General features: G+C 43.4%; 2 protein-coding genes across 4 annotated transcripts in view; both read left to right on the plus strand.

Moving 5' to 3' along the window:
• The window catches only part of PIK3CG (phosphatidylinositol-4,5-bisphosphate 3-kinase catalytic subunit gamma), a 28,959-nt gene extending 21,034 nt beyond the window's left edge, over window positions 1-7,925 (plus strand). For all 3 annotated transcript variants that reach the window (XM_083401186.1, XM_083401185.1, XM_083401187.1), the window contains exons 8-11: window positions 931-1,061; window positions 2,794-2,905; window positions 3,861-4,018; window positions 5,573-7,925. In XM_083401186.1, the coding sequence (XP_083257312.1) occupies window positions 931-1,061; window positions 2,794-2,905; window positions 3,861-4,018; window positions 5,573-5,854 (683 nt within the window). In that variant the 3' untranslated portion in view covers window positions 5,855-7,925. The remainder of the gene's footprint in view (window positions 1-930; window positions 1,062-2,793; window positions 2,906-3,860; window positions 4,019-5,572) is intronic.
• Window positions 7,926-9,713: 1,788 nt separating this feature from the next.
• Window positions 9,714-21,321, plus strand: part of PRKAR2B (protein kinase cAMP-dependent type II regulatory subunit beta) — a 65,984-nt gene continuing 54,376 nt past the window's right edge. Inside the window, exon 1 of the mRNA XM_083399948.1 lies at window positions 9,714-10,304. Coding sequence (XP_083256074.1) covers window positions 9,974-10,304 — 331 coding nt within the window. The 5' untranslated portion in view covers window positions 9,714-9,973. The remainder of the gene's footprint in view (window positions 10,305-21,321) is intronic.

Below are 21,321 nucleotides of genomic sequence, written 5' to 3' on the forward strand. Positions count from 1 at the left end.
CCCATTCTAATTAAGCTACACTTGGCAGAGTTCCAACTCTTTTTTTGGGGGGAGGGGTGTCTTCCGATTGTCCAAAAATCAGCTGCATAAGGACTTATGTTCTTTCATGCAGATGAATTATTCTGATTTCACAGACATGCCTGGGTCTTGAACTTTTACTGATTGGATTTGCTGATTTCTTTTATTTTTTATTTTTAAGAATCCCTGTTAATTACCTGATTAAAGTAATGGGGTTTTCTAAGAAGGAGGAAGTTAGATATTCTTGTGCCCAGAATGACTCTAGACTTGAACATAGTATTTGGTTCTGTGAACCCATTACATGGGGAGCCTAGGGAAAATCATCAAAGGCTAAATCAGACCAAAGTGTTGCATTTACCACCAACCTTTTTATTATGATTGCACAAACAGTGTAGACACATAACTGCTGTTGCCATTGCCATGACTGACAATCTGTAATAAACTCTGCAAAATAAATAAATAAATAACAATCAGGTTTGCCTTATTTTAAGAATCCTTGCAGGAGAAATAAAATATCTAGTATGAGAATACTAGAAATTTCATTTGTCTTTTACATTGTAATGTTTTTTCTTTTTTGTTATAAATCTGAAAATCAATAACACATTTTGGAAAAAAAGAGAATACTAGCAGTTTCAATCCCGACATTGATCAGGAATTCAAAGAAGAAGAAATTTCTTTTGATCAGTTTTGAATCTGGTTCAAATCAGTTTTGGAAGGTTTAGTCCACTATTTTGATTCAAAAAAGTTATCCTGTTGAATTCAAGCACAGGAAGAAACCTGCTCACTGATCTCAGAAACTATAATGCAAAACTTGGTTGCAATGTCTTAAAGAGATGTCTAAGTGCATAGAGAACGGACAAACAGCATTCTGAAATATATGGTAGAATATTTCCATGCCTTTAATTTTTATAGGAATTATTGAAATTGTAAAAGATGCCACGACGATAGCCAAAATCCAGCAAAGCACAGGTGGAAACACAGGAGCCTTTAAGGACGAAGTATTAAACCAGTGGCTAAAGGATAAATGTGTAATTGAAGAAAAGGTGAGTTATTTCTTCTTTTCACTGGTTTAAAAAAATGTAATTATTATGAGTCATTATTTTGAATTGTTGTATGTTGTTTTTTAAACTATTTTTAAATAGTTAAAGTAAGGGTAAAGGGACCCCTACCATTAGGTCCAGTCGTGACCGACTCTGGGGTTGCGGCGCTCATCTCACTTTTTTGGCCAAGGGAGCCAGACTAAGCTGCTTCTGGCGAACCAGAGCAGCGCACAGAAACTCCATTTACCTTCCCGCTGGAGCTGTACCTATTTATCTACTTGCACTTTGACGTGCTTTCGAACTGCTAGGTTGGCAGGAGCAGGGACCGAGCAACGGGAGCTCACCCCGTCGCGGGATTCGAACCGCCGACCTAGGCAAGTCCTAGGCTCTGTGGTTTAACCCACAGTGCCACCCGCGTCCCATTCTTGTAGTAGTTAAGTTGACACAATTCCATTCCTACCAGGAGCACTCAAAGAAACCTTTGGAAGATCCCAACACCACTTTTCAATGAAATGCCAATTCTTGTGTCAAGCAGACTGTATATAGAGTGTTCTCTTTCTAACCTCACTCTACATAACTATGTATAAAATTATTGATGCAAGTATGGTTACATTTTAATACATCGTACTTGCTTCAGATAGGTGCCTTTAAAACTTTCCATTTGTGACTTGGGACTTGAGGAAAAGCTCCCCATTTTCTTTCAGCTTGCTTTGATTAACTTCTCTGTCTTGCTTGGAAAATGGCCACAACAATAAGCATACAAAAATGTTAAGAGGTTGTATCCAACTCAGTTATACTCTGAGGAGGCCCACTGTAATAAACTAGTTAGTCATGTCCACAGGTGGCGCTGTGGGTTAAACCACAGAGCCTAGGACTTGCTGATCAGAAGGTCGGCAGTTCAAATCCCCGTGATGGGGTGAGCTCCCGTTGCTTGGTCCCTGCTCCTGCCAACCTAGCAGTTTGAAAGCACATCAAAGTGCAAGTAAATAAATAGGTACCGCTCTGGCGGGAAGGTAAACGGCGTTTCTGTGCGCTGCTTTGGTTCGCCAGAAGCAGCTTAGTCATGCTGGCCACATGACCCGGAAGCTGTACGCCAGCTCCCTCGGCCAATAAAGCGAGATGAGCGCTGCAACCCCAGAGTCGGCCACGACTGGACGTAATGGTCAGGGTTCCCTTTACCTTTAGCTGGTCATGTCCATTAATTTCAACAAGCCTACTCTCCAAACAATTACTGATATTGGATAAAGCCCATAGTATTTATTTGTTGGCCTTCATCTGTCTCGGGAGACAATGGAAGAAGGCGCCTTTGGGGATAAAGTCAAACCGTTGGAGAGGCGATAGATGCTGGTAGGGGAGAGACAGATTTTGTTGCAGGTGGGGCAGCTGAAGACATCTGGTTTTGCTTCAACAGCTGCACCAATTCTTTGAAAGCAAAGTTTTGCATAAGCTGACATATGGTTGTGAAAAAAGAGCATTTTATTCTTTATAACTGAAATTTTGGCGCTAAAGTTGATCACGGAAACGCACAAAGCTATCTTGCATTGAATCAGACCATTTAGCTACCTCGTTCAGTATTGTCTACCTAGGCAGGCAATTGCTCTCCCGGAGTTCAGACAAGGACTTCAGCAGCCCAACGTGGAGATGCTGAGGATTGAACCTGGAATCTACATGCAAATCATGTGCTCTGCCTGTGAGCTTTGGCCCTTCGTTACAGCTGCTTTCTTTAATTTATTAGTTTCAGGCAGCCGTGGATAGATTTGTGTACTCTTGTGCTGGTTACTGCGTGGCAACCTTTGTCCTTGGAATAGGAGACAGGCACAATGACAATATTATGATCACAGAGTCAGGTGAGTGTGTTTTGTTTTTGTTCACACCTGAGTGGCATCTATTTCAATGTAATTTGAATGCAAGCCTGCATCCCATTGCTACTGTTAATGTAAGGGATCTTTATTGTCTACTGTTTACCATGACCTCAGAATTATTATTCTTACTTTTTTAAATGCTGCTACATGCCTTGGATTAGAGAAGAGGTTAGGTGTTGGTTAAATGGTGACTAGAAGGTGGAATAAACTCTGGTAGAAATGTTTATGTGAAGGCAATTGCAAGACCATCCATCATGCGCTCCTCGCCCATAACTTGGGGTTTGCTTCACAGCTTCCCTAACAGACAGACTTAGCAGTGAACCAGTCTAAGATTCCAGCCCTCATCAGTGACAGAATCCAAGCTGTCTGTCTTTTTTCCTTTTAAAAATCCATCCTTTGTGTTGCTGAAACTGCAAACCTTTTAAAACAGTTAAACAGCTGCCCTGGGAACTGGGTGAATGAGGTATGCCGATGTTATGCGTCCTGGAGGCGCTCTCTCCATAACTGGCTCCCCTTTTCTGCCACATTCAAGCCAGCCCTCTCAGATCCTGCAGAAACATTTCCCACCCCCAGTCTAGAGCCTAATCCAGAGAGCAATGTCTGTTTAGAAAGCTGCAGATCCAATATTGCACCACCACTTCTAGAATGTTATGTTATGTCTGTCTTCGTCTTTCATCCTCAGAAAGGAGAGAGACCTGCAAATTTTCAGTCATTAGGTTGTAAGAAAAAGCAATCTTTGACAAAGTTAAGAGAAAGGTAAGGTCAGTAGAGTTGGGCGGGGGAGAGGCTGAAGAGGGATGACAGTTTTAGAGTCAAACAAGAAGCACTTTTTCAAACTATAGCCAGGTCAAAAAAGCATGCAAGATCGCAAACTAATTTGCACCTGCAATGAGGTCTTTTTAATGATCACTAAGCATCATATTGATTTCTCCTTCCAAAGGTAATCTATTTCATATCGACTTCGGCCATATTCTTGGAAATTACAAGAGCTTCCTTGGAATTAATAAGGAAAGAGTTCCTTTTGTATTAACACCGGATTTTCTGTTTGTCATGGGAACCACTGGAAAGAAAATGAGTCCCCGCTTTCAAAATTTTCAGGTATAAAAACAATAACCCATGAGTGGGAATGAACCTTATAAGAGAAATGTGCAGTACACCTTAGATTTGAATGTTAACTGCAACATGTTATCATCCAACAATGCAAAATAAGTTGACCGAGATCCCTACATTTGAATCTGAAGGAAGGGGAAGAAGATAGCAGAGGAAGGATTTTAGGGGGAGGGGCAACAAAAAAATTTAGCGGCTGCATGCTTTTTCTATTCAGCAGTAGACCATAATATTCCTTGAGTTTTAAAAAAGACAACCCATCTATTCCCCTGTGGCAAGGCTAACTACCCTTTACCACATATACTTTGTGTGGAGAGAAATGTTGTACAATTGATACTAGATCCTGGCTAGCAGTACTGTAGGACTGCGTCCTACGCCACAATTCTGCACAGCCATATGCAAATCTAAATGTGTACAACAGAATAGCATGTACAGATGCATGTCCTCGTGTGTTGGGGTTGTTTTCCGATTCCCCCTGTTTATGCATGAGATATGTGAAGAAACTCCCTTATTTATATTGGAACATGGGACTCCGCCTACCAACTGAAGCTCTCGAGGCGGCTTGCAATATTTTAAAAATGCAATAAAATAGGCAACGGTGCACTAGTTACGAGAGTGGGGTGAATATGAATATACAAATGCAAGAGGCTGCGGGACGTTCCATCTGCCACTCTCCCTGCTAAGAATAGAACTTGGGTGACTGGTGGAGTCTTGAAAAAGCAGTCTCTCCTCCATTTCTGCATCCTTTGACTTGGAAGCACTGACTGCTTCTGAAACTCTGGGTGCTTCCTTCCCTACTTCCTCAGTCACAATAGTTGACCCTCAAGTCATTAGCTGTAATTGTATGCACATGGGGATTCACATGCCAGCGGTTGACATGCTCTGCATTCCTAGCAGTCTGGAGTTCCATGGAAGTTTATTGGGGATTCCTCACAGGAAGCATCAGGAATGTTGGACAAGCTTCCTCGAAAAAGTCTTACATACTCTTGCTGATCTCCTTCAACCTGCAGTTGCAAATGGAGTGCTGGTTGCATGCTCCACCCACCCACTCAGCTTCTTCAGGGCAATAGCGAAACCCAAAAAGCGTGGCTGGCATCCCATGTGAATAGAATGTGCTCCTTCTAACATGCCTCTGGGTGCTCTGCAAAGCTCCAGGGTTCCTTGCCAGATAAACCCCATGCAGAAAACGTTCCATGATGGATGGAAGTTAGGTCTGTGGTTTTCAAACCAACCCAGAGCAATGCATTTGCAGAAGCGCAAAAACAACCGTGACAAAATTAGGTGGATTGGACTTTGTCCATCCTTTCTGGATCCTCTCTATCTATGTAGACTCTGTTCTCCAAAGTATCACTACACCCTAGTGCTGCCGTGTGAGAAGAATCGGTAGAGTCAGTGGGCGTAGCACCCATTGGAAGTGCTATTTCACACGGATGTTCATCGCACATGTTTAGATAAGAGGACTGATTTTGGGTGCTATGTTTTCTGACTAACCACAAGTGCTTCATAGCGTATAGTCATTTCAATGAGGTTTGTTTGTCTCTAAAGGATATCTGTGTGAAGGCTTACCTTGCTCTTCGGCATCACACAAACCTTCTCATCATCCTGTTTTCCATGATGCTGATGACTGGAATGCCTCAGCTGACGAGCAAAGAAGATATTGAGTACATCCGCGACGCACTGACGGTTGGCAAAAACGAAGAAGATGCTAAGAAGTATTTCCTAGACCAGATCGAGATTTGTAGGGATAAAGGGTGGACTGTGCAGTTCAATTGGTTTCTGCATCTTGTGCTTGGAATCAAACAGGGCGTGGAGAAACATTCTGCCTAATGGTGAATGGATGCGCACATAACTAGAAACTAACCTGCTGTTACAATCGGTTCTTAGCCTTTTGGGCCACCCCGGTTCCAGGGACTTTCCCCTGCCTAAAATCCAACTCTCATTAAAAAAAGAGAACTTTTGTCGAGGTCTTGATACTGCACCGTGGTTGATTTAACATACACAAAAGCCTTGTTGAAATGGCCTTCATGCTCCCCCCTTATTTGCCACAGGTGTTTAATAACCTGTTGTTAGAATTTAGATGGTACCACTGCTTTGCTGATTGTTTTGTGTAGCTCCTGCAGCATGATAGAAAGACCTTCTGAAAATACTGGACCATATGCAGAATAATTTTTAAAGTAATTTTTTCTCTTTCTCATTTAATTTTTAAGTAAACTGTAATTTACAAATATTTCTTCTGAGATCAAATGTAGTGTGAGCAGGTGTCCACTTGCGAACTTGGGGTTTCCTTCCTCCTCTCCCACCTGAAGCCCCCCAAGCCAGCTCCAGAGGTTAGAGGACCTTCCAGATAAGATTTGGAGAGATGGAGGTGGACAAAGAGAAGCTGGAAGTCTTGCTCTCTGCTTTCATAATACTAGCAAAGGGACTCCATTGTTTTAAGGATAGGAAGTTGGAAGAGGAAGCATCATAGCGGTGTCATTCTAGGTCGAGAAATCCTCTCTGTTGCTGGGATGAATATTGCACACAAGACAAATCTATCTGGAAACTGAAGTGCCACTGTCCGTGGATTCCTCTGGTAGCTAATCACAGAGTGTTTCAGATCATCCCTTTGAAGAAAGAAGATGGAAGAACAAATTGCAGGAGCCAATTTGCATTGGTGGGGGGACAGGGACTGCTAGGGTTGATAGGTAGTAAAAAGCTGATCCATTCTTAAGTTACTTGTAACCACTGCCTGTTAAGTCTGTACCTATTATTACTCTACGTGTGGAAGGATAAAATCTCTGTAACAGGGATTATTTGTCCAAGAGAAGCACTGCTTGGAAAATAATTTTACCCATCTAAATTTCATTCTTTGCAGTGTCGGTTAGGTTTAAAGTTTTTAACCTTTCTTCTGAAGTTTTTTTCCCTTTTTTAAAAGTGAGTGGTAGTTTTCATTGCCTGGCGCAGTGATATATTTATACTAATTAATAGTAAACTCAGTGAAATGTTAACCTGTATTTAAAAGCTTTATAATGGTGGTACTAGAAGAAACACTGTCCAAGAGCCTCTCCTTCATTTACCAAATGTTTTGACAAGCCAAAAGCTTATTTATTTTTCTCAGTGCCAGGTGTTTTAGTTTTCAAATACATACCACTGCCACAATCCAGAACCACAATGGTCATACCCAGCTTAAAAAAATAGGTGTTTTTTTAATGGGTCATTCTCTTATATCTAGTACTGCACCACAATCAAAACAGAATATAAAGAGACTATATATTAAATATAACTACTGGGGTGGTATTCAGAGTAGATACACTATAATTAATGAACTGAAGTTAGTTTTGTCCATTACTTTTAATGGGTCTACTCTGAGTAAAAAGTAGTTGAACACTACCCCTAGGTGTGTTAAGATCTTCACTAGGAAGATGGTGAGAATTTTATAATTGATTCTAGAACTGTAAAATTGCAAGCATTGCTAATAATACAGATGTTGTCTGAATTGTGTTTATATAGCCAAAGCAAAAAATGGCTTGAAATTCTGGCTTCCATGTGTTATGTAACAGCAATTGGTATGTAACAGAGTGTGTATGATAAATGTTAAAAAGCATAATAGATTTGGCTTAATCTTTTTCTCATCTACATGAGTCACTTAACACGGTGACCCAAATTAACAAAGTAATGTGTTGTGGCTCTTTATTAAGAAATTCTTTCTTTCCTTGTCCATTTAAATTGTTGTTTTATGTGCAGTGATTTCTTATACAGTATTAAGTAATTTTGGCTGAAATAGGAAAACATATTCTAACAAAGTTGCTTGTAAATGTTTTAAAACTCAGTATGTGTACTTACAGTTTTACAGTTTTAAAAACTGTGTCCTAATTTTGAAATGATTTGCATATATGATTGATTAAACAATACTCATACACCTCTTTTTCTCTCATAAATTTATTTTAAAACTCTAACTATGAAAATATTTCATACTGATTAGGAAGAAGTGAGGTTTCTAGTTTGTCCTTGTAAATCAGGGATTTAAGGAGTGTAAGTACACAGTGGTCATAGTCCAAGATTATGCCTTTCTTTCTTTCGTTGAATTTCAAATTCATAATTTCATATGTGGTGGTGTTATTCTGTAAAGAGAATGTGCATTTTCACACCCAACAGAAAATGTACTTTTTGCATTTCCAAAGTGAGTGAGTTGTATGTACTGTCTACTAGCAATTATTGGCTAGAAAGTAAACTTGGTTTTAAAAGGGGTTCTTTGCACTCTTTCTGCTGCATTAACATTCACACACGTGAACAAATAGCACAGGAACACTCACTATTGGCTGAAAATGCCCTAAATAATATCAAGTGCTAGAGTGCTAATATATGGTAAATGGCAGCAGGAACATTATTTCACCCTAACCACCAGATATCTACCAGTAACAATTACAGTAAGTTGAATAACTCTACATAACTTTTCTAATTTTGCATTAAGTATTTTCTCATTTGTAATAATTTAATCTGCTTTTGTTTGCCCAATAGATACCTTACTCAGCAGCACTGCCTCTGGCTCCTAAGATTTCTCCAAGAATTCCTCATCTATTTCAATCTCAACCCTAGAGCTGGATATACAGGTCTTTAAAGCTAGGAAGCCTAATTCTGTAGCCAGTACTATAGGTTGTGGCCCTTGGGGCTAGACCCACAGCACCACTTATTATTTAATAAGAAGCTAATATTTAATAATTTTAATTTAATTTAATAATATTTAAGAGTGACGCGGGTGGCGCTGTGGGTTAAACCACTGAGCCTAGGACTTGCCGATGAGAAGGTCGGCGGTTCGAATCCCCTCGACAGGGTGAGCTCCCGTTGTTCAGTCCCTGCTCCTGCGAACCTAGCAGTTCAAAAGCACGTCAAAATGCAAGTAGATAAATCGGTACCGCTCTGGCGGGAAGGTAAACAGAGTTTCCGTGCGCTGCTCCGGTTTGCCAGAAGCGGCTTAGTCATGCTGGCCACATGACCCGGAAGCTGTACGCCGGCTCCCTCAGCCTATAGAGCAAGATGAGCGCGTAACCCCAGAGTTGGCCATGAATACACATTATTCTGTATTTTAAAGTATGTTTATGCTGTGAACCGCCCTGAGATCTTCAGGTGAAGGGCAGTATACAAAATTAATTAATTAAGCAGCCCCCTGGCCACGCTCCAAGCTTTATGAACCTCCTGTCAGGAGCAGCAGCAACTGCAGCATCTTCTGCCACAAAAGACGAGCAGAGCTGCCAACTGACCAGGAAGAAAAGGCGAGGGGAGGGGAAACAGGCCCGGCATGTTCCTGCGCCTTTAACAGCAGCCTGATTTGTGGGAGGCAGCTTTTCAGGGAAATGGAAGCTCAGCCGATTTCTAGAAACCATGCTGCTGTTTCATAGAAAGAGGAGCTGGGGGGGGGGGGGGGCGGGAATGGTAAAAACAATAATATGGCCAGCAAAGCCTAAAGCAGTTTCCGACTGACTTTTCCATTGCACTATTATTGAATTATCATGTAAGGTTTTCCCCAGCGCCGATGCAGCCCCACAACTCCAACCGGGCCTTGCTTGCTTGCTTGCTCGCGTGCCTTCCTCCGATTGCATTTGCAACGCTGCAGCAGCAGCCGCGCGCGCGGCGGAAGGTTGTCATGGTTTCGCGGGTCACATGCGCGCGAGGTTTCCCCCAGCGCTGGGGGGCGGGAGATGCGGCTGCAGTCGCCGTCGGGACTGGCTCGTTCCCGGCTGCTGCTGCTGCTGCACGGAGCAGGGCGGGGGTGCAAGGAACCCAAGGCAAGCAAGCGAGCGAGCCAGCTAACCGGCGGCAGCAGCAGCAGCCTTGCAAGTGCCGCCTTGCAAGTGCCCGCTTGCAAGCTCGGCGGGGGGGAGCGGGTGGCTCGGGGACCCCCGCTGGGCTTCCCCCCTCCTCCCTCTCCGCCCGCCCACCTGCCTTCCTGCCCCCCGCCCCACCCCCGGGATGAGCATCTCCGTCCCGGAGGGGCTGACGGAGCTGCTGCAGGGCTTCACGGTGGAGGTGCTGCGGAGCCAGCCGGGGGACCTGCTGGAATTCGCCCTCCAGTACTTCGGGCGCCTCAAGGCGGAGGCGGGTCCGGGGGGGCGGCAGCAGCAGCAGGAGGACGGGAGCGCCGCCGCCGGCCAGCGCCACTTCAATGCGGGCCCCCCCGAGGCGCTGCGCAGGGCCCCCTCCGAGGGCGGCCGGGGGGTCAACTTCGCCCAGGAGCCCATGCAGACCGACTCCGAAGCGGACGACGACGACGAGGAGGAGGAGGAGGCGGAAGGATTCGCCGGTAAGCCCAGCCTCCGTCGGAAAACGCCCCCCGCCAAGGGAGGGCGAAGGGGGGCAGCGGAGGCCACTCCAGGCAGGGGGGGGGGGGAAGAGTCTGCTTCCAGCCCCATTTCCCCCAGAAAAAGGGGGGGCCCACGCGCCCTTCCCCTCGGCGCTGAGGTGAAGGTGGGGAAACTGGGATGCCGCCCCCTCGGGTCGCCTTGGCGTGGCTTCGCGGGAGGGAACAAAGGCAGCGGGTCGTTTCTTCCTGCCCCCCCAAAACGCTGCATTTCTGCCAGTAAACTGGCTTTGAAGTCTATTTTTTTTGCATTAAGTCGTATATAATCAAAATAATGATAATACTGGGTATTTGCCCCTGCAATCTTAGTCATTTCTTAAGCTACAGGAACCAACCTCCCCACCCCATATCACCCCACAAGCTGTCAGATCTCCCTCATATTTGGCACCACCCAAGCAGTAAAAGGTTCCCAGGGGCTGGGTTGCCAACTTTTGGGCTGGCCTCTGCTCCTGTGCCCTTAGAAGAATCGCTTGCTCTGCAGATCAGCAGTTGGAGTAAGTTGGGGAAGTTTTCTGGCTGGGCGCTTAGGTCTGGAAACCCAGAGAGGAAGGTGTGGGGTGTCTTCCATTCACAAAGTTGGGGAGGAAAAACAATTGTTTCCTTATGAATGAAACCGTTCAGCAAATGCCTGGGTAAACACTTGGTAGTGCTGCCAAGAGCCAGATGACACGGCTTCTGAGAGCCGGGATTTTTTTCGTTCTTCACCTTGTGAGCTGTCACTTGGCAGATCTCGCCATAGGGCAAGTAGCCATACTTGTGATGATGGTCAGAGACATCTTTGGGAAGTAGGCCTTGGTATACCTGAGCAGGAAGCTCAAGATACGAATAGTAGCATCTGCGTACCACTCTCCTTTCCAGGGATGAGCTGCGTGAGACGCTGCTCATGTGATGTGCAGCTCAGTTCTGCTTCTTTGGATTTTGAAAGGCGCCCCCCCCCCTCCAAAGCTGTCCTAGAGGCAGAGAAAGAAGGAGAGGCGTGATGAGCTTGTCACCATCCCTGCCCACTCAGTAATGAGGGGCTGTTAGCAGACTTATTCTTCACATACCAGCAAGAGGAAATGAGTTGCTGGATGCCTGAGCTTTCTGTTTTCCCTTTGCTTCCTTGCGGATAATCTTCCCTACTTCTCTCAAATAATGGAAGGACTAAGCTGAACCAACGAAGCTTGCCTTGGTGTGTTGAAGGAGAAGGCGCTAACTTTCTGTTTTTCTCATGTGTCAGATGGGGACAACACCTTGAAGCAATGACTTTCCCTGAACACAATTCCCTTCCCTTGACAATTAAGGGACTCGGGTAGTGCTGTGGGTTAAACCACAGAGCCTAGGACTTGCTGATCAGAAGGTCGGCGGTTCAAATCCCCGCGAGTGATGAGCTTCCATTGCTCCTGCCAACCTAGCAGTTCAAAAGCACGTCAAAGTGCAAGTAGATAAATAGGTACCGCTCCGGCAGGAAGGCCGTGCGCTGCTCTGGTTCGCCAGAAGCGGCTTAGTCATGCTGGCCACATGACCCGGAAGCTGTGCGCCGGCTCCCTTGGCCAATCAAGCGAGATGAGCGCCGCAACCCCAGAGTCGGTCACGACTGGACCTATGGTCAGGGGTCCCTTTACCTTTACCTTTAACCTCCACAAATTTGGGATTTGGGGAAAATATAGAAGTAACAGGGATAACCCATATTTGTGGGTTTGTGCTCCAATGTATATATATTTTTCCCTGTTTCTCTCTCATGGGTTTCTCAGTTTTGGGGTGGCAAAACTATTCCAAAATTAAGAAAAGTCTAGGAAAGGATTGATTCTTTGTGCTTTGAATAAGCATAGCTAGGAACAAGCTGGCAGTCATTGCAAGTAGTCATTTCAGGAGATAATGTTACCTGCAAAAGGGCTCATTGAGTGATGGTGGCTTATTTTTCCTTTGTTTTCCCTCTTCCTTGGAAACACGCAAAGGGCTTTGCAACTGCTAGCAAACCTATATTGATCAACAGTTCCGTTAATGTGAAAGTTGACACTTTCTAAAAGGAGGATGAGGCTTTAAAAGGAAAGAACCAGCAAGGGTAGAGAGAGTGCTGATGCAAAAAGCTGAGAAATGCATTGGTTGTGCAATGGGAAATATGCATTCAAGAGCTGCTGTAGGGGTGTTAGTTGACTGTAGGGGAATATGGCAATATTTGGCCTATGTCTTTAGTTTGTTGTTTTTCCAGAAATTGTTAGTTTTGTGATATTTATCAGTAACTGAGATCCTCTGTTCCTTCATGGTTACAGGAACCACAGTTCTTTATATGGTTCCCATATGGATATACTGCAATTTATTGTGGGAATCAACTCTCATAGATGTTTTGCATGCCTTGGTTTGCTCCCAGGCATCTGTTCAGCAGCGAGTTGAGGCCAACCCTGGCTCTGGGACTTGTGTATCTGTATGATGTTCAGGTTTATTGCATTCACATGCTACATTTTAAGTCAAGGCATAGGCAAATTCGGCCCGCCAGATGCTTTGGGACTACAACTCCCATCATCCCTAGCTAACAGAACCAGTGGTCAGGGATGATGGGAGCTGTAGTCCCAAAACATCTGGAGGCCCAAGTTTGCCTGTGCTTGTTTTAAGTAGACATATGAAACACCTTCCACTAGACACCTCAGTGGTAAAGCACCGTGACTATGAGGTTAAGAAAGCCACGATTTTCAGAACTTTGATGCAAAATGGGAGAGTGGGTTTGTGGGATTTTGTACAGACTTGCTGTGTAATATGGGAAGCCTTGCTTATCCTTGCAGCTTGGAAGATGGTGGTAGAGAGGACTGTAGGTGGCGAATCAACATTTTTGGAGGCTCCCATGCATTAGAATCAACAACCCTGTGCTTCCCTGTAAATAGAAATCTAGCCTAGCTGGCTGTGGGTTAGAACCTCTTTCCCTGATTACCATCGTTTACTTATGGGTGCCGTCTATGTGCAATGTGCACGAAGCTTACCACAAACAGGTATGACAGGTCCCTGCCCCAGGGGCCTTCCATAGAAACTGAGAAAGAACAGAAGAAGGGGGAAATGGAAGCATGCATGGGTAGACAGGGGAAGAATGTGCGATCAGTGGCTCATACTTTGGTTTAATAGGGAGCAGCAGATGGGAGGGCAATGGAGGAAGACAATGAATAGGGATGAGATAAAGAGAAGTGGCAGAGTGGTGCCAAAATCTGCTTCCTTGTTTTAGTTTTGTTGCATATGCTGGCAGTCCTTTTTTTAAAAAAAAGTGGGGAAGCATTCAGAAAATACATTCCCTGCTTGCCACGAGAAGGGGCACAGCTTTCTCTATCAACTCAGGATTGCTACCTCCTTCTACTAAGTGTGTGTCCATGGATTTAAGACCCATTCTGCACATTCCATAGGTAAAAGGGTTGGAAAATGGACCAAACCTTTTCACTTTGTAGGCATGGAAACGGATGCTCCTCTTTGCACAAAAAAAAGTTTTCTGAATGTAGTAAAACTACAAAGCTATTCAGAGTTTTCCTCCCTAGTTTACTTAAGAGGAAGATTATTCAAAAGTACAACACTCCCTCTCCCCACCCCACCCTGGTCTGAAGTGGCGCAGTCCAGAATTCTACCACATTCTGTGAAATGTGTGGAACTCTAAATGATGCAGGTACCAGAGCCAATGATATGGAAATTGCTCTTCTTTCAGAAGCACATTGTTCTGTACAATTAATCAGCAGTAATGAATATTACACAAGTCAACTGGAATGAGTACAAATTGAAAATGAAATAGTCAAAAAAAAAAGCAAAGTTGTAATTATTATTCTTTCAGGTAACTAAATCTAGGAAGTGCACATATTTATGTGTGCAGCAATTCAAGCGTGCCCAAATTTGTACATTGAGAGTTTTTGGTGCCTTCATTCCCCCTCCTTACAATTGAACGTGCTTGAATGAGTTGTTATATCTTAAAATATTTACAGATATTATTATACAACAATTTTCAGGCAAAGGTTTGTATGTTTAAAACATACTGACCATGCAATCCTATACTTGGAGAAGAAAGTCCCAGGTGGGAGACTTATACTCAGGTCGGTGTGTAGGATTGTTGCATTTTTTTGAATGTCTTTCCCCATATGAAATATTTCCTATGGCCAATTATGTCTCTTTACAGGAGAAAAAGTTTTTTTTTTTTGGAAAAAAAACACACTTTTATTTTTCAGTTTTTGAATATACCTATAACAATCACCATACAGTGGTACCTCGGGTTAAGTACTTAGTTCGTTCCGGAGGTCTGTTCTTAACCTGAAACTGTTCTTAACCTGAAGCACCACTTTAGTTAATGGGGCCTCCTGCTGCTGCCACACCACCGGAGCACGATTTCTGTTCTCATCCTGAAGCAAAGTTCTTAACCTGAGGCACTATTTCTGGGTTAGCGGAGTCTGTAACCTGAAGCATATGTAACCTGAAGTGTATGTAACCCGAGGTACCGTATTTTTCCATGTATAGGACTAAGTTTTTTAACCAAAAAGTAGGTTTAAAATTGGGGCTCGTCTTATACACGGGAACTGCTGAGGGATGTTTTCTTAATTTGGAGTCTCCAAAAATAGGGGGCGTCTTATACATGGGGGTGTCTTATACATGGAAAAATACGGTACCTCAACCTCTCAAGAAACAGTCCATGCATATACGGTGTAAACAATATAGTCAAGCATTAAGCAAGTGTCTGGTGTTTGTGTTCCTTGGTGTTGTGTTAGCCCCCCTGTAAGAGCTGTGCCTCTAGTGCTTCCAGTATTGTGTTTCTAGCTGCAGAAATGAAAAATGAAGTAGGTCCTTACACAGTAAATTCTTAGGATCATCTATAAACAAGATGTAATAAAGCTAGCCTTGGATCAGGCTGTATCACCAGTCCCATAAGAGAAGGGAAAGCATGTGAAATTAACATTGCATACTTCCTTAGGTTTTGTTTTTAATTAAAAAATGTAAATCAAATGACCATGCTGAGTTGGATCTTTCTCAATTTAGGGCAGTGAACTGCGTTCCAGAAAGCATGTGTTATCACCATTGATGGCACGAGGGCCTTCTGGCGGTTCCCTCACTGTGAGAAGCCAAGTTAGGGAACCAGGCAGAGGGCCTTCTTGGTAGTGGCGCCCTCCCTGTGGAACGCCCTCCCACCAGATGTCAAAGAAATAAACAACTATCTGACTTTTAGAAGACATCTGAAGGCAGACCTGTTTAGGGAAGCTTTTAATGTTTGATGTATTACAGTATTTTAATATTTTTTTGGAAGCCGCCCAGAGTGGCTGGGGAAGCCCAGCCAGATGGGCGGGGTATAAATAATATATTATTATTATTATTATTATTATTATTATTATTATTATTATTATTATGTGTTCCCAACTCTGCTCAGAACGTTTCAGTTGCTGACAAGCTGAAATACTTTGGGTGCTGAAATATAGTACTCAAAGTGATAGCAAAACACAGGAACGCATTATGGTGGCGGTGTGACCATATAGAGCTAATGGCTCCCTAAGGGTCAAAAGGAGAACCGGGACTTGCCTTCTCGGGAAGGGTCTTCTCGGTAGTGGCGCCCGCCCTGTGCAACGCCCTCCCATCAGATGTCAAAGAGATAAACAACTACCTGACATTCAGAAGACATCAGGGAAGTTTTTAATGTATGACATAGTAGTGTATTTTTGGTATTTGTGGAAGCGGCCCAGAGTGGCTGGGGAAATGGATGTTTGCCAACCAACCAAACTATCAATGGCTACTAGGCATGTTCTCTGCCTTCACAGGCAGATGTGCTTCTGAATACCCATTGTGGGGAGCCACAGGAGGGAGAAGCCTCTTATGCTCAGTCCTGCTTGTGGGTTCCCTGCAGGCATCTGGTTGGCCACTGTGAGAAAGGGATGCTGAAATGGACCACTGGCCTGATTCAACATGGTCCTCTTCTGTCCTTATGGCTTATCCCAAGCCTGGAGCAAGCCGTACCTTTAAACCACTTGTAACGGAATAAGTGTAAACCTGACATTCCCACAGCTATGCTCTCTGGGAAGGCAAACCCTCAGCTTATTATTATTGTTTCAGTTGTTATGCTGCAGCCAACAGTTACATGTGCAGTTGGGTGGAACTGTGTAGGTCTTGATTGGATAGTGCAGATGTGCACAGCAGCTCTGAACACTCCTGAAGCCAATTATATCATCTGTGAACCCCGGGAGGCGGGGGGGGGGGAGAGAAAGCCACCACACAACCTGCAAGTGGAGGTGCAAGCTTGAGAGAGAGAGAGAGAGAGAGAGAGAGAGAGAGAGAGAGAATGGATTAAAATATCTACATTATGGCTGTCAAATTTGTGACTTACGGTAATGTTAAGAACTCGGTTGATTTAACTGTTGGTGAGTGAAGCCTTGTCACATTGTATTTGTAATGGTGGATTTTTTTGTATTTATATGTTAATTTCTTTTTATAGGTGGTTATGCTCAAGCTGTATAAGAATTGCAAGTGGACAGCAGTAAATTAATGCTTTCAGTGACCTGATTCTTAGAGCACAGTTATTGTAAACAATGTCTTCGTGCTTCAAAACTATCTTTACAATGCCAGAAAACCATTGTTTTAAATTATTTGGTTTTCTGTAGATATGTTAGCAGCATTTATAACTTCCAAGAAATGATTTGGTAAGCACCACAAGCATAGGAATGAAACTGCCTTAAAATCCTCAATTTCCTTAAAGAGATTTATTATACAAACAGAAACTGACCTGGTTTTGAGTCTCAGTGGGACTTAACTTCTGAGCAGAAAAGTATAGGATTGTGCACTTGAGCTTTCAGGTTCATGGGCAGGGAATATTAAAATAAGGCGCTACTGTTTGTGTGCAGAAAATGGATTTATTTTACGGGGTTGTAATAAAGGTGTACAAATATCCACTGATAACAGATATAGTTACGGTTAATTGATATATATTTAGCTTCAGTGGTGTTTAAGGTGCTATGCAGAAACTTTGGCCATTGATGCCTTTAAAAGATGGGCCTAATTTAAAAGTAATTTACGATGTAATTTAAAAGTAATTTACATTACTAAAATGTCTCCAATCTGGATCCTACTCATTTTCAGTTTGTTTTACATCTCCTGCTAGTTTCTTGTTGCTTTATTCTGTGCTTTATTCAGTAAAGACTGTGTAATAGATAAATTCATTTTTCTTTTGCCCTGTATCTCCTAAATCCCAGAACTGGGCTTTCTCCATAGATCACTTAAATAGCAGGATATGGATGAGATTGTTAGTTTCAGTTTCATGCATATTCATCCCAAGATAAAAAAAACAAAACCAAAATAATTTGATCAACAACTGCTGCCTTCCCACTGCACTCAAATTGTATAACTAAGAGATGATGAAATTAATGCTAGGATTTATAGAATTCTGTATGCATTTTTAAAAGCCAAAGTTTCAAAAACAGCACAAAAATATAAGTGTTTATGAATATGAATTTCATTGTGTATTTCTTTACTTTTAAATGGGCTTCTGTACTCCAAACTAGTAAGAGAAACACTTATGCGTAAACATCATTCTGTGCTCATCATAGCCAGGACACAACTGGCTGTACATTCCTCATACACATTACATTACTCTTCCAGGCCTCATTTAAAAATCTGGATACATCATTTAATTCAGATGGAGATTCTCATGTAGGACCCCACATGACTTGTTGCCTGCAAATGAAGTTGAATTGGGGCCATAGTCTTTTGCATTTCGGGGCTTTCAGAAGTACCGTATTTTTTGCTCTATAAGACTCACTTTTTCCCTTCTAAAAAGTAAGGGGGAATGTGTGTGCGTCTTATGGAGTGAATGCAGGCTGCGCAGCTATCCCAGAAGCCAGAACAGCAAGAGGGATTGCTGTTTTCACTGCACAGCGATCCCTCTTGCTGTTCTGGCTTCTGAGATTCAGAATATATTTTTTCTTGTTTTCCTCCTCCAAAAACTAGGTGCGTCTTGTGGTCTGGTGCGTCTTATAGAGCGAAAAATACGGTAATTATTTGAGGTTGTACTGAATGTGTTACACCAGGGGTGGTCAACCTTTTTATACCTACCATTCACTAATGCATCTTTCTTCATGGTAAAATTTCCTTACCGCCCACCAGTGCTCGATGGAAGGAAGATTCAGCTTGTGCTGTAGAACCCCCAACCGCCCACCTAGAATCCTGAAACGCCCACTAGTGAGCGTTAGGGACCAGGTTGACAACCCCTGTGTTACACAAATTGATTGACTGGAAAGAATCCCAGGGCCAGGTAAACAAAGTGGTAGAAATGAATGCATTTCTTTAAAAAGTGGTTTAGCAAAATCATGGTTTTTTTGTTTTTGTTTTTAAATTATTAGGAATTTCAACATAAGAATTTATCCAAAATACATCATCTTCCTTTCCCCCCCCATTCCCCCTCCCCCAAAAGAAAAACCCACCCCCACCCCACCCAGACTTCCCTCAGCTCCTCTCTCTGATTTCTCAACACATATTGTTCTCTGTATATTATAACATTGTATGAATCCTTAATTTATCTATCTATATACAGTGGTGCCTCGCAAGACGAAAAGAATCCGTTCCGCGAGTCTCTTCTTCTAGCGGTTTTTTCGTCTTGCGAAGCAACCCTATTAGCGGATTAGCGCTATTAGCGGTTTAGCGGCTATTAGCGGCTATTAAAGGTTTAAGGGATTAGCGGATTAGCTGCTAAAAGGCTATTAGCAGCTTAGTGCCTTAGAAAAAGGGGGTGGGGAGCGAAAAAAAATCGCAAGAATCACAAGACATTTTTGTCTTGCGAAGCAAGCCCATAGAGAAATTCGTCCTGCGAAGCGCATTGAAAAACGGAAAACCCGTTCGTCTAGCGGGTTTTCCGTCTTGCGAGGCATTCGTCTTGCGGGGCACCACTGTATTGCCAATAAAAAGTTTGTGAATGTTTATTCAAAACCAGCCAAGGAGTCCAGTTCATTTTGTTGCCTCTTTAAGTACTTTGTAAAAGGTTCCCATTCTTCTTTAAAGTCACAGTTGTCCTTGTCACGTAGTTTCTGTGTCAGTTTCACCAGTTCCGCATAGTCCATCAGTTTCTCTTGCCACAGTTCTTTAGTCGGGATTTCCGCATTCTTCCATCCTTGTGCTATTAGGACTCTTGCCGCCGTTGTCACATACATGAAGATGTTTTTTTAGTTTCCTTGGCAGGTCTTTTCCTACAATCCCTAGCAGAAATGCTTCAGGTTTTTTTTTTTTTACAAATGTTAAATGGAACATTTTCTTCAACTCATTATATATCCTTTCCCAAATTTTTTGATTTTGCTGCAATCCGACCACATATGGTAAGCAAAATCATGGTTTGACTCTTGCCAGATCCTCAGGCTCACATATTCATGCCCTGGTTTCTAGGACAGGTTTGCAAGGCAACACAAACCAGTATTTGTCTGAAATGGCAGACTGGCATGACTCAAACCAGGAAAGGTAGGAGGAAATGGACACATGAGGGGAATAGCAAGGAGAAGAGGAATCTGAATGTCCAGCCAAGGTCTGTGGTTTGGTGTTAGGTCTGAGCTACCCCTGTGACTGGAATCCTCAGACTAGAGTTGCAGAACCGCTTGTCTTCTGACTGTGCTCCTGTGCATGCTAAGAGCTGTGTGATAGGGATAAATTCAACAGCCCGCCTGCTGGAGATGAGCTGCTGTGCTCATTTGCCCTGACACTCCTGTTCACATTCTGTTCTTGCTAAGAAAGAGTTAACTCCAACTCACTCAGTGTGATTTACTGCTGGCTTGCTCCTGACAGAAGCAGACTTTCCCCATCACAGTACTGAGCGGTACAGGTGGGAGCATTGCAGGGAAAGGGAGAAGCATCTGACGGACTTTCCCATTCTGTGCAACCGTTAAAAGCCTAGGTGTCCCCTGACGCCTAAAGCAAGTTACTCGTTCTAGTCATTCCACATAGATGCGTGTATAAGCCAGTATTTATTCATTAGTGAGCCGGGATCCACCAGTGGGTCTTGGACCGCTTTCAGGTGGTCCCCAAGGCCACTGCACAGTACCTCTTTGGGAGGAATGTTTTTGCCAAAAAACTCAGAAACCTCATCAGGAGGGCTTTAAACTGACTAATGTGGGGGAGGGAGACAGTGCTCCTGAAGGTAGGAGTCTATCAATTGATGAAGATGATCATCCAAATGTCATAGACCAAATGGAGCAAACAGCAAGCAGACCTAGTGGTGGGAGGAAAAAATCCTTAAATAAGAGACACGGGGGAATGACTAATGGACTTCAATGTCTGTACACTAATGCACAAAGCATGGGAAATAAACAAGATGAGCTTGAGCTCTTGGTACAGCAAACTAAATATGACATAATAGGCATCACTGAAACCTGGTGGGATAAGTCCCACGATTGGAATGTAAAAATGGAGGGATACAATCTATTTCAGAGAAACAGACCAGACAAGAAAGGAGGAGGAGTGGCGTTATATGTCAGGGATGTGTATACCTGTGAAGAGATCCAAGATTTAGAACCTCAAAGCCAAAGTGAGAGCATCTGGGTCAAAATTAAGGGAGAGAAGAATAACAGTGACCTCATTGTGGGAGTTTACTATAGATCCCCAAGCCAAACAGAGGACATAGATGATGCCTTCATGGAACAGATGGCCAAGCATGCAAAAGGAAGGGAGATAATAGTAATGGGGGACTTCAATTACCCAGATATTTGTTGGATGTCAAACTCAGCCAAGAGCATAAGGTCAAAGAGATTCCTCACTGGCCTTGCAGACAACTTTATTGTCCAGAAAGTGGGAGAAGCAACAAGAGGAACAGCCATTTTAGATCTGGTCCTAACCAATGTCGATGACCTGGTTAATGGGGTAGAAGTGGAAGGATCATTAGGCGCAAGTGATCATGCGCTTCTGAAGTTTACTATACAGCGGAAAGGAGCAGCCAAGCATACTAGGACTCAATTTCTTGACTTTAAGAAAGCCGACTTCATAAAACTTAGGGAAGTGCTGGGTGAGATCC

The sequence above is a fragment of the Podarcis tiliguerta genome (assembly GCF_965153285.1).
Source record: "Podarcis tiliguerta genome assembly, chromosome: 10".
Taxonomy (NCBI): domain Eukaryota; kingdom Metazoa; phylum Chordata; class Lepidosauria; order Squamata; family Lacertidae; genus Podarcis; species Podarcis tiliguerta.